This window comes from Mesoplodon mirus, assembly GCF_964341445.2.
Source record: "Mesoplodon mirus genome assembly, chromosome: 9".
Taxonomy (NCBI): Eukaryota; Metazoa; Chordata; class Mammalia; order Artiodactyla; family Ziphiidae; genus Mesoplodon; species Mesoplodon mirus.
The window spans coordinates 53,040,787-53,054,802 of NC_138985.1; the positions used below are offsets into that span (position 1 = coordinate 53,040,787).

General features: G+C 36.7%; 1 protein-coding gene across 1 annotated transcript in view; it reads right to left on the reverse strand.

The window, feature by feature from the left end:
• Positions 1-449: 449 nt before the first annotated feature.
• NXPH1 (neurexophilin 1) overlaps positions 450-14,016 on the reverse strand; it is a gene marked incomplete at both ends in the record, with an annotated part of 288,762 nt that continues 275,195 nt past the window's right edge. Inside the window, one exon of the mRNA XM_082632061.1 lies at positions 450-1,211. Coding sequence (XP_082488187.1) covers positions 450-1,211 — 762 coding nt within the window. The remainder of the gene's footprint in view (positions 1,212-14,016) is intronic.

Below are 14,016 nucleotides of genomic sequence, written 5' to 3' on the forward strand. Positions count from 1 at the left end.
GGGATTATTGATTAGCATGTACTCAAGACTTTAAAGGAGATTTCCATAACAGCAAGTGCTAAAAACCATTCACTGTCTAGTTAATCCTTTTGCTTGACGATCATTTATCCTGAACCATTATGAGTCAGACAACGAAAGCCCTCTTGACAGGAATAATGACGGGTGCCAGCTGAAATGTACATGAGAGTGTGTCTGTGTACATCTATGTGTGAGAGCATGTCTTCAAGTGTGGCTTTAGAATCTGTGGTGATTTACAAATATACTGAGAGATGAAGCTGACTGGGCAGAAATTACATCAGATTGTTTTCCACGAGCGTATTTGCAGCCAGTTGACGAGAGCAGCAGTGTAGACACATTCCAGGCAACAGATGGGAACTTCTTCTTGAGGTAACAGCCCTGTCATGTGACCTTGAATTCCTCAGGCTTCAGTCTCACCCCTACATTCATCCTCATCCAGAGGGGAAGTAAGGTGTGTCGCTGTGGTAGTTGTAGTCGGGGCACACTTTCTGTACGAGTTTATAATCTGTACTATAAAAGGAAATGTAAATACAGATCACCTTAAAGGGCTTGGAGCAGAGCCAGGACACATGACTTTGGGTCTGCTCCTGGTAACAGGTTTTTGAAGGGTCATAGTTGCAGAGTGTGTTCTTGGTAGCCTTGTCAACCTTTTCATATTCAATGCGACAATTAAAGGACTTGGAATCTTTGGCATCAATCACGGTTTGCTGTGCCAAGTCGAATTCCACTATTTTCGTAGGGGGCACCAAGCTGACAGATACATTCCCTTGACCAGTGGAATTATGCCTGAAATAAACACTAAATGTCCCATTGCCATGATCTACAATTTTCCCAGTTATCAATAGGTTTAGCTTCACTGTTTTGATGTTGGAATGAAAATCACCCCATCCAAACATTTTCTTAAACTTGCCCGTCTTAACAATGGGCCTTCGCTTGGCCCTGGGCCGAGGCTCTTGAAGGTCTGTGGAGTTCCTCAGCCAGTCCCAGAGGTCTTGCTCAGAATAAGGTTCTGGGGTGTCATATCGCAGGTCTAAATCTGTATCATTTTCTTTGCCACGAAAAGTCTGTGACAGGAGTCGGCTGATAGACAAGTCTTTGCTGCTTTCTGTCCATATATGCTTTAGTGTGGATTTGCTGCTTCCTGATTTTAGAAGTTCTGACTTTCCACCGTTTGTTAAATTGGCACATGTGACCTGCAAATGGAACAGAAAAATGGCGTTTACATCTCTGTATCTGAGAACACCCAACACAAAGATCCAAGCCCTTTCTCAGAGGCTGGGAATTAAAGTACCTTCAGCACCTAGCCAATATTTATTAGGCTGTGATAAAGTACCACTTCTGTTTCATACAATGATGGGAGAGAGGGGGTGTAGGTGGATAAAAGCCACTAAACATGACAGAAAGATTATATAAAAACATTTGATGAGAAAAAGGCCACCTAACATGAATAAAGCAAATTAAATTCAAACATAAATCACACTAAAGTAATTACTTCTCAGCACCAAAATCCAGACACTCTTAAAATAAAATTTTACAAATGATTATGTTACTTTTTTACTTCAAGATCACCATAAGCTTTATAATAGTATGATTCTCAGAAATATGTCGACTGACGTACTATAGGCTTTTGGGAGTCCATGCCACAGTCACATAAGGAAAGTTAGTTTGGCAAGGAGGCTGTAGTATATTTAATCTGGTCAAAACAAAATAACATGTTTATGATCACCCATTATTAGCAAGAAACATACTGTATAAGACAATTTTTTCCATTAAGGGATTTAAAATGCGATCTAGGAAGACAAACATTAACTGATAAGAGTAGTGCAGATCTTTTGATTTTAGAGTTTATTTTTGTCTTTGTTTGTTTTGTTTCAATGTAATTTAATCAATTGGTCAAACATCCAAATCTGTACTTGCCTAATTCTATAGGCATTGTTCTTATTGCAGCCTCTATATTTATCTTTAGTATAAAAGAAATGAACACATATCCTAGTCTCTAGAATTACATAGATAGTTTCCCATTCTTCAGGTGGCAAAAAGAATAAATAGAAGCATGCATTTGGTAATGGCTTGGTACTTGTTTCTCATCATCAACACAGTTGATCAAGGAGAGGGGCTGTAATGAGATGCATCATGGTGCACTGGCTCATGAAGCAGTAATGAAATTGTCCCAAAGAAGAAGTGAAAAGGGATTTAGAGTGCATTTACCAGCAGCATATAGGGAGTAAAAAAAAAGGGAAGTGTCAGATTTCAAGGAGAAAGAACCAACCTATTGAAGAGGATGCCAAGATTCTGATAGCAGAACAACCTCTGATTTTCAGGTAGAATAGAAATTTACTTCTAAATTATACTCTCCACAGCTATAGTGATTATGACTCTGGAGTCTGACACCCTGAATTCCAATCCAGGCTGTGATCCTTCAGAGCTGTATAGTGTGGGCAAGTTGCTTAACTTGTTTACACTTATGTTTTTCTCTTCTACAGAGTAGGAGAATGATGCCACTTTCCCTCACATGGCTGTTTTGAGAATTAAATAGGACACTCCATTTAAAGCACTAATGGACAGTCACCTGGACATGATGAGTGTTCAACATTAGTATTTCTAACTATTATCATCCTCAAACATTTTATCTCTGAATTCCACTGGGTTATATTTTATGTTTTTTTTTTTTTTTATGCGGGCCTCTCACTGTTGTGGCCTCTCCCGTTGCGGAGCACAGGCTCCGGACACGCAGGCTCAGCAGCCATGGCTCACGGGCCCAGCCGCTCCGTGGCATGTGGGATCTTCCCAGACCGGGGCACGAACCCGTGTCCCCTGCATCAGCAGGCGGACTCTCAACCACTGCACCACCAGGGAAGCCCCAAGGGTTATATTTTATGTAAATGAATAACTTACAGTAGAATTTGAGAGCAAAGGGTATCTTTATAAGAAAATCTCCCTTTTATATAACCAAAAACCTAAAGCAAACAATTAAAAAATATACTTTTGAAAGTGCTTCTGTGACAATCTAAAAACATAACAAGTTGAGTAGATAGTAAAACTCAGGTTAATAAGACATGAGCATAAGTTCATCTACTAAACTGTTCAACTATCAAATGCAATGAATTTATTAGCCTTCAATGGTGTGATGTGAACAGCTTCCAGTGGTGCAGACAGTCAAGAAACCTCTCTGGAATATCTCAGTTTGGGTACAGAATCAAAGCAGGTTGTAGTCATCAACACTGCCTTGAATATTCTTATTCTCTCTTCCCTTCCCTTTCAGGGCAATGTCTAAAAGAGAATATCAGTCATGAAAAATCAGGGAGGGTCCTTAGGAAAGTCCCCAGATCTGTTCAGTATACACAACACTGATTCATTTTGTCTTATTAATTCAATAACTATATAGTAAGATCCTGCTAATATTCAGTAAAATAATAGTAATACAAAGGTAAATGAGACATGGTTCTTGCCCTCAAGATGTTCAAAATCTAATAGTGAAATCAGTTAAGCAAATAGCAGTGTGATGTAACCAACACTATGTACAATATTCTTGGAGTCACAGTCAAAGTTAAAAGGTAGAGAAGATGTAACAGAGGAGATGATACTCAGATCTGGGAGATAAAAAAGAGGTCTAGAACTTCAACAGATAGTGAATAGGCCAGAGAAGTTCTCCTAAGTATAAGGAAAATACTATGTAAAAGTAAAAAGTTGAGAAGGAACATGTCAAACGTAAGAATGGAAAATTGTTCCCTACCTCTGAACATTAGGGAGAATTGACTGGGAGAATAAAGAGAAGAGGTTGCAAGAAGTCAGTAGAACCTGAAGAAGGTAGGCTAGAGTCAAATTGTGAAGGTTCTAGGGTCAATTTGTGAAGGCATTTAAAATTATTATTATATATAATGGGGAATCCCTAAATTTCGGCATGTTTTGCTTTTAAGTAGGTCATCCTGGCTGTAGAAGAATCACCGCTTGGACATTGAAAGGTGGATTGGTAGGGAGAGAACTTGAGGGAATAATTAGTTAAACAACAAATTGCAGTACTTCATTTGAGAAAGTAAATGAGCTTGAACCAAGGCAGTGGCAGAGAAAAAGAGAAAGAAAAATGGATATAAAAGATATTTTAGAGGTAGGATTAACTCAACTTGATGATTCACTGGCCAAGCAGGAGCATGAAAAAGTTGCGAATTAATGAGTTTGTTCGCATCTGTAAGGAATACAAAAGTAACAAGTTAAAAAAAAAAGTATAAACACTTGAAAAGAAGCCTCCTGATTTTTGAATTCACTACTAAGGACCTTCTTGAAGCAAGTTTCCATAGTGGTAAAGAGATGATGTAAGATGAGAAAGAACAGCAGCAAGCTTAATGCATCTACTCCCAGATGCAATCAGGAATCCTTGGCTTTCTCACTCTATTATATTGCTTACATCTTAAGAATTTTCATTTTTGCAACACATAAATGTACACATAAAATTGAAATAGATTTTGAGCCTTACTGAATAAACAACACCATTTAAAAAAAAAAAACCTTATACTGAGAACACCCTGTACCATTGATTTTACAAACATAATAAGAGTTTCTTTTTAAAAGTCACCTAAAGATCCTTTCACATCAGTATATCAAATGATAACAGAGGTGGCAAAGACTAATACATAAAATGAGACCAAAAGAAAAATCTGACAATTGCTAATTAACTAAATTCCAAAAAGGCAAAGCATCGTGAACCTTCTTTTCTACAAAGAGTAATTTTTCCTATAACAGTGAAAACACCAAAAATACTTCCTAACTGAATATAATTTTCCAAGGCAAAAGTGGTCAATGCCCGCCCACTCCAAAGGAGTTGACCCACTAGTCCAGTGATACCATTTCCACAAATTATGATTTGCCTAACTGTTTTAGAAACAATGAGAATCATAAAGACTCAACATGATTAAGCATATGCATTTTAAAGCATATATTTCTTTTGAGAACATTCAAATACAGGTGCAAAGAGAAGGGTCATTTTCTTCAACTGTAAACAAAGACAGAGCTAGGATCTAACATGAAGGGAGCATGTCTGGGGCAGGACCTGTGTGTGGAGCTGGGGAGAAAAGACTACTATTGACAGGTGGGAGTGTAAGCATATAAGAAGTTGCAATGCCTTGATCTAGCTCCTCCTTTATATACTTCAGGGCCATGCTTTCTCATTGCTTTCTCTAACATCCTTTCATTGCAGGCTTACAATCATAATGTCAATATATTATCTTTTAAAATATTGTTGAAAGGCATCACTTTGGAAAAATAAACTTCACTGCCACCTCAACTATGCTCCTGGCCTTATGAGATTTTATACAAACATTTCACTCTTTTACATGTACATCTCCAACTAGAGGTGCCTCCAGATGTTTGTGTCTCTTTTTACAAAAGAGCAATAAGATGACTTTTGATTTCTACCAAACCACACATTTACTGTTGATCTATTACTGTTCAATATAAATTATCTCAAGATTACTTTGAAAATCATGTATTTATTTCATCAACTGTATGAGTATTTAAGCCAAACAAAAATTTTAGATAACCTGATGCTTAAGCAATATCTCTCATCAGTGAATAACTAATCAACAAAATGGCCTTGCTCTGTGATTACAACTTCATTTTGGCAGTTTTATGATTTCCTAGGTTGACTATATGTTGCTACTATTAACTGCTATTGGTTAAGGGCATACTATATTCCAGACATTGTAATTAGCATTTTACATATGGCATTGCATTTCATTTAAACCACACACACACACTCACTCATTCACTCACTCACACAGACTTTAAGATCAATATTGTTATTTTCAGCTTACAGGCAGAGATATGGAAGCTCAAAAAAGACTTGTCCAAGATCACTGCTGGTAAATGAAAGAGGTACTGCTTAGCTACTCCACAGGGTATTTCCTTTATTTTTAAAATCATTTTAATCATGCAATTGTACATTAATATATGTTTATCAAAACATTTAAACATTATAGGATTTATGAAATTAAATTAAAAATTAAAAGCCTATCTTCATCATCAACCCCTGTTCCCTTACAATCCCACCTCTCTCTCCAAAGGTAAAACCTCAAATTTTTGATGTATATTGTTTTAAAATATTTTCACTATTTTTTCATGTATAAATATTTTACATAAATAGTGTCATATTTTATGATTTGCATTTTGTATTTTTCCAGTCAACAAAATATCTTGGAGATGCATACCTCTTAGTACATCCAGGTATATCATCTTTATTAAATGGGAAATAGAATTTTAGAATATGAATGTATCATACCTCTATTTTGGGGATACCTTTTGTGATAGATCCTTAATTATTACATTGTTTCACAGCCAGGTTACCTAGACTTATTTTTTTAGTCTTGATTCCATTGGTTTTTCTGTTCACTGTTGCTTCAGATAACTTACTCCCTGCTCTCTTGAGCTGGATTTTCGTTTCTATGGTTGTATAGATTTGTGTGATTCTTTTAAAAAGAGTTCAAAAGAGATAAACTATCTGAGTTGTCCTATGCTTTAAAATGTCTTTACTGGCCATAGGCTTACACTGGGCAGAATAGTCATTCATCTCTTAACTCACTTTGTTGTGTTTTATTTTTTTCTCTCTCCAAAAAATGTAGGATTTTTTTCTATTTCAGGTATTGTGAAATCCCGCAAGGTGGGCTACATGTGCTCATGCTTTCTCCAGACCCTTTCTTAACTAGTTTAAGGGAAAGCATACAGATATTTACAGACACGTTAGACTCTTTTTCATAGAGTTCCACCAAGAGGACTATAACCTCTTTGAGGGATGTTCTTTCTGTATTATGCCATTTTGTAACTTGGGGGAGAGAGTACCTCGCATAGAGTAAGTACTCAATAAATTACATATATGGTTTATATTCTTATTTACATCTATTTCAATAGTGAAGTTTCATTGATTCTTTAGCCACAACCAAGATTTTGGTGGGACATGTGGCCCATAGAGGTTTCTCTCCTACAAGTTTAGAGCATACACTTCATTGACAATACTTGGAGTTCCTGTATTATATGTGATAAGCCAGAGGAAATGGGTTAGTATTTTAATACATCAAAAATACATCATTTCCTTCTGCTACAAAGCAGTGCTCCAGGAGTAGCAGTGCTGCCTTAACAATAGAAAAGCAGAAAAGGAACTCATGCCTCTCCCTTAACCTAGTAGTTGCTGGAGGCTGTATTGCATAGAAACTAAGAAAATGGGGTTTGCAGTCAGAGATCACAGGGCTAAATCCAAAATCTGCTACTTTATCACCAGTGACCCCTTAGAGCCATATTGTTTTCCAACTAGAAAATAGAGATGACACCTTACTCACTGTGTTTTTGTGAAGATAAAATAAAAGCTTTTATATGTGGCACAAATAAAAGTATGGAAAGTAGTATGAGTTCAACACCTGAGAGCTATCATGCTTAGCTAGGTTATGAAGCCCCGAAGAAAAGGAAAACAAGGTTTTCAGAAGGCACACTGCTATTCTATCCCCATCTTCTGACTGGAGACATTACAACTGCTCAAACGGTCCAAACAAACTGAGATGGAAATTAGCATAATTGTAACAACTCTGTGGTCATCTTTAGTAGTAGGTGGTGGTAGGAGACCACCCTGATTATGTACATTACAATTTAGTATTGGCAAATATTGGCAATAATTTATCTCTAACATAACAACTTTAAAAGAAGACATTCTGATCAGCCTGCACATTCCATGCCATCCTTAAAAACTAGAAACATGGTATGTTTCCATCACTTGAAGAAATGGCTAAGAATTTTAGTATGTTACTCCATGAGTTCTCATGATCCCATGCAGGATGGCTCACTTCCAACATAGGGCACCAACTATTCCCTACATTATTGTATTGGAGGTTGGTTCTGAGTCATAGGTAATTGAGCACCTCACAAGTTTGTATAACTATACAGTTAGTTTTCCCTTTGATTCTTCCTCCTGTAGGTCCTCTCATGAAAATTATCTTGAAAATGTTTTTGGTTCTTTAACTGCAGGAGAAAAAGCATGCCTTGTGAAGAGCCATGAACTACTGTTTCTGCTACTGAGAAACAGAATTTTTCATCTTACAAAAATATTGTCCCTTCCCTCATGCTCACTTTATAAACATATAGATATACATATAAGTTTTGATATATAGACACATTAACATTGGTGAGAAATTAAAAATTATATTCTACATAGTCCCACTTAACCCATTCTCTCAAAACACAATTACAGATTACCTTACCCAGATTTGCATTGCAAAAGTTGCCTCTTTTTTTAGTATTTTACATTACTTCCATTTAAAATGTATAAGGAATATCTCATGTGAGGACTCCTGGGTACTTGGTTATAATAATGAACAAAACACTTAAAATAACATGTTGAAAAACTATTTCTTGGCTGAAACAAAGCCACTTCAGCATTATTTTTTCATTATGCATAAAGAGATTTTAATTTGTCAGTAAATCTAGCTGTCTTTAAGGAAAAGACAAATATTGCCTATGTAGGAATAGCTGGGTTAGATCCAGGGTCTTTCTATCTGAACTGGAGGCCAATATGAGTGATTGTCCATAATAAGGCATGTACATGAAGGCTTTTGAAAGTTTATAACTTCTTAAAGTCCAACAAAGTACACACTTACCTAGAATGGACCAAATGAGGAAGGACTGACTCACTTTCCAATCCTATTTCCAGCAACCTATACATACATATGTTCTCATATACAGCGATGGTATAACAGAACATACTGAGTTCACTTTATCCAATAGAACTCAAATTCCTCAGGAGATAATAACTTTGATATTTTTGAGACAATATGCCTACTTAACACCCTTTGATTTTCCAGAGGTTGATCTGAAAACCTTCCAAAAGACAGAGGAAGAAGTCATTATATAAAGAAAGTGATAGAGACTAGTTGCAGTGGAATATCATCCCTGTACCATTTAGATACTGGATTCATTCAAAAATTCTTCTAGGACTCCTTTCTTATCAGGCTAGAAGGCGTGGACACTGATCAGAGCTTCACAGGTACAGAGCGGACAACAAGGCAGACGATCAACCCAGAAATACAAAAGGGTATGCAGATTCTGGAAATACGGTCCCTCCACACTCCCGTAAAAGTACTGTAAACTGGGAATCTCCAGCTTCCTGAAGTGGAACAAATCCAATGTCCTGTGAGCAGACAAAACCAACAAAGAGAATCGACCCCTCACCCTTTTATCAAAGGATGGTGATGCTGGAGTTTTAGTTAGGTAAAACCTTTTGACATTGAGTAAATATATATCTTTGGATCATGCCTTGACCAGAGCAAGATGTGGTAAAGCATATCCAGCCTAGAGCACCAGGCCCCACTATGGCTCTAAGGCATAGCTCAGGGAAGACACAACTCATGCACTGAAGGAACTTCAAAGGTCACTATGTCCATGAGAAAACAATTCCCTTGAAAGCTCTTAAACCAACCTGTTCTTTTCTACAGTCCCTCTGATAAGATTAGCATCCATTCTTTGATATTTGTTTCTTCCATGTAAGATTCTTAGCACTCCGGAAACACAAATCTCTTACCCAATTATTGCCAGTTTTGGAACCAGATACACCATGAGTCTGGGCTACATTTCACTTCAGTCTTGGCTCTACACTTTTTCCCTGTTCCCAGTTTCTTAAAGCATGGCATGTGGAATCTCATATCAAAAAGCCAAGTGCTGAGGGAAAAGGATGCTTAGGCAGAGAGATCTCATCAACAAGGAAAAAGATGACCTCTGGATTTAGGTGCTGTGGTTTTAAGTTAATCAGATGTAAAACTGAGTGGTATGCCTAGATTCCAAAAAGAAAAGTACTTGGCTCTTTCTGTTACCAAGGGAATTAAGTGGACCGTTTCACTAAATCAAAGAAAGATATTCACCCAGATTATGTTACAGGAGAAGAGATGGGTCATGAAGAGATAGAGCAAACAGAACCCAAAGAGACTGAGGATGATGTAAGAGTAGTCACAATAGAAAGGATGGATGGATGGAAGTGTGTGTGCCAGCAGAGCTCTGAGATTCCCTTGACCTTTAATGTACTTTAAAATGACTTATCACAGCATTAATGTGAACTGCTGTGAACACTGTGGATAGAAGGAATCATAGGAGAATTGAAAGAAAGACTGGCTGTTAGAGTAGAATTTCCTCTCCTCCCCGACCCCCCACCCCCGTATGTCCCCACACTCATATTTCCAAACTCTGAGTGGGAGTTGACCCTTTTCAAAAGAGCTGGGTAACACTCCACCTGCCACTAGAGGGCACAGCTAGGACATCTGACAGCTGTCTCCAGATGGAATTGTGTCACTAGAGGCCCCAGAGCTCTTTGAAAAAAGAAGATGGCCCAGGAACCTTTGTGGTACCTGCTGACTGTTGCAGCCCCTGGAAGCTACCTCTTCTATGAGCTGCAGAGACCAGGAAGGTCACTGTTGCTCAAGAAACTACTACAGAAGCCATCACCTACTAAAGAAGCAGTTGTGAGGCTTCGATTCCTCACAGAGGGTATGTTCAGGGTCTAGGTCAATGCAATGTATTTCTACACCTCTAGCTGCATTTTGGCTACTCTTCCCTTTGGCCTCAGAGTTCGATCACATCAGACTTTTTTATGTGTTCTCTTTCTTCCAACTTCAGGACCTTTGCATGGGCTGCTTCTCCATCCTGGAATCCTTTCTACCCACTCCCATTTGCTTAGCTAACTCCCACTCACCCTCTAGCCCAACCTAAAGTTCATTTCTACAGGAATGGTTGATCCTCTCAGAGCACCTTGTGCTATTTTTGTTCATAAAAGTAATACTATTATCTATATTTATACCTATCTCCTTATCTACCTATCATCTATCTATCTATCTATCTATCTATTAATCTTCTTTCTCTGAACTGTCATCTCCATGGGGGTGGGAGTGGTCATTCAATACCTTAGTCACTATTACTACACTTTATAAAATGCCAGGTTCCAAGTAGGTGCTCTATAAATATCAGCTGAATGAATAAATGCATGCTTGAATGGAGTGCCTACCTACACCTAGTGATATTCCTTCACAGATAAGCTTGCCCCATAAGCAGATAAACAGCTCATTTTCCGGCATAAATAAAACTGTTTATATTGTAAGCCTTCATGGAGAATTTGTGTAATTCTGTAGACATCCACAGTGGTGCAAGAGAAAAGGTGATAGTTTTCTAAGAAAATACAAGTGAGTTGATGCTATAGGTCATTATAACTAGACAGGAATGTTACATCAAAAGTCTCCAAATAAATGTGAGTATTATTTAAATCAAAGTGAAAAGTGAATAAGAGCAAAAATGCCTATATGAACATAACTGTATTTTGGAGGCTTTACAAATATCAGAAAAGCTTAATGAAACAATGAGTGTGGTCTCTTGGATGGCAGGAAAGTTAGGAATCCCATCTTCTGGATTTTCTCTCTTGAATTTCCAGAAATTTGATGGTAAGACAGAAATGAAATAAAATGCTGATGGGATTCTAAGAGCAGAGGTTCCTTCAACAAGAATCTGCCAGACTTTCTGGGGGCATTGTCTTTGCACTATTCAAGTGGATACTGTATTGACAAATAATAATTGCTTTGAAATAGGCAGTTAGGCATGTGTTAGGCTATTTCTTTGCATAAATGCCCACTTTCTTGGAAAATGCAGTGGGGTTTTATAAACTTGAAGCAATACAACCAGTTTTATGGATGTGTTTGCAAAGGCTCAAATGGAGCTATAAAAAGTTCATTAACAGTACAAATTAAATTGTTATTAAAAAATATGAGTCATACAGGCATGTTTGGCTTTACTCTAGAGTTGACAGAGTATAAATACAGTACAACTGTGACATTTCTGCTTTTTGTCTATATCAGTAAAACCCATGATTGTTGAGAGTTAGAATCACAAAACATCTGAAGCTAAAAGGGACCTTGAAAATAATTTCATGACTTAGGAAGCTGAGTCCTATAGAGCTGAAGTAACTCACCTAAAGTTCCCACAGTGCTAAGAGACAGAGTTAAAACTATAGTGAAGGTTTCCTAGTATTCAGTCCACTCTTCTTGAGATCCAAAGCTTCCATAAGAGCTGGTACCTTATGTCTCCTCCAGAGTTTACTGAACTGGAAATCAGGGTGTCAACTTCAAAATAAGGAACTGGCTTATCTTTGCTCTTAATTTTGTGGAAGGAGGGGATACTGTGGAAATTTGCCATCATTTGCTAACCCTGAAACAAAGAGGCACTAACCCAGTGAGTGCATCTCAATTACAGCTTGGAGTCTCCTGGATTGACTATGTGCACAAACCTACACTCAGACCTCCTGAGACTTAAGTCTGAACAGTGACTGCTCTGAGGGGAGAGAGAATCAAAGTGAGCAAACAGTTGTCATAGGTTTTCAGTTAAGCAAATGGTAACACAGAGGGAGTTATCCTTTAGTCTCTAAAAGAGAAAGTGCTTTATATTTGTTTCCAAAAAATTTGTTAGTTCTTATTTTCAGAAGACTTATTTTTTTAAAAAAAAGCAAAGTTAAAGCAAAAGTTTGTCAGATTCTCTCTTCTGTAAGTCCATCAGCAAGCATTTGTTAAATAACCCTGATTTTTTTTAATTTTCAAAAATTAACCTCAGGGAAGTTATTGTACTCAATCTAAATCTGTATGTCTGCTCATTCTAGATAACCTACATCAGTACTTTAGACTCTCTTATAGATAAGGTCCTACTATTTTGGAGCTGCCCTCCTGTTATGAGCCTTGAAAGTCAGTGATTCCCAAAAGAGATTACTAAAGTAAAGCCAGGGTAACGTGAGCTGTAATATATACTGAGGATTATAACAGAATTGGTAGTGGGGGTGTTGGAATGTGTACTGTATTAAAAAGCTTATTCCAAGTGTATCATTGATTTGCTTCTAGTCAGAATATTTATTTCATAGTTTGACATAATGTTAAAGGAAGGTGTGAGATATATGTTTTTTTCTCAAAGTGGAGGCTGGTTTAAACAGTCAAGAAATGTATTTACAAGTGAAATCATCTTTTACTAAGTAATCTTGGTTCTTTAGACAGACTGCAAGCATGATCTATCTTAGTTGGAATCTGCACAGAAAATAGTATTTATGTTTATGTAGTTTTGTAATTTTAAAATTTCGATATAATTTCCAACTTACAGAAAGTTGCAAAAAACTTACATACACTCTTTACCCAGATTCACCAATTAATTCCATTTGATTACACGTTGTTTTATTGCTTTCTCTTTCATTCATATACACATGTATATTTATATGTACATGTATATATGTACATGTTTATATGTACACGTGTGTGTTATATATATTTGTGTGAGTCTAGGCCATTTTCAGAGTAAGTTGGAGACAGCATGCCAATTTACTCTTAAAGAAGTTCTAAAGTAATTCCTAAGAAATATTACATTTTCTTATACATGCATAATACAGCTATCAAAAAAATTAACCTTGATACTTTATTATAATTTAATCTATAGTCAATATCAAATTGTCCCAACAATACCCTTTACATTTACTAATTTTTCTGGTCCAATCCAGTGTCATGCATTGCATTTAGTTCTTATGGCCCTTCAGTAGCCTTTCTGTTTCCTGTCCTTTACATTTTTGTAAAATGTAAACATTATAGGCTACTTAATTTGTGAAATGTTCCTCAGTTTGGGTTTGTGTGCTGCAAATCACTTTATAATAAAGTTCTAGAGCTTCAACTGACAAAGACGATAATGGGAAAAGGGTGTTCCTGGATTTGACAGTGAAGGAAGCAATGCTTTGAGTAGTTGTAGAGAGAATAATATTATTGTACTATGCTAAATCATAGCCTTGCAAGTCATTTAGACTATTTAATATAATTTTACAGATAATTAATTTGCATTATGTATAATTATTTTACTGTTTTTGATAATAAACTCATTTAATTTTGTCATTTTATGGCTTTTTCATTTCACATTTTGTTTAAATGAAGCTAAAGTTTAAAAAAAAAAACCTGTTTCCTGGATTAACTAATC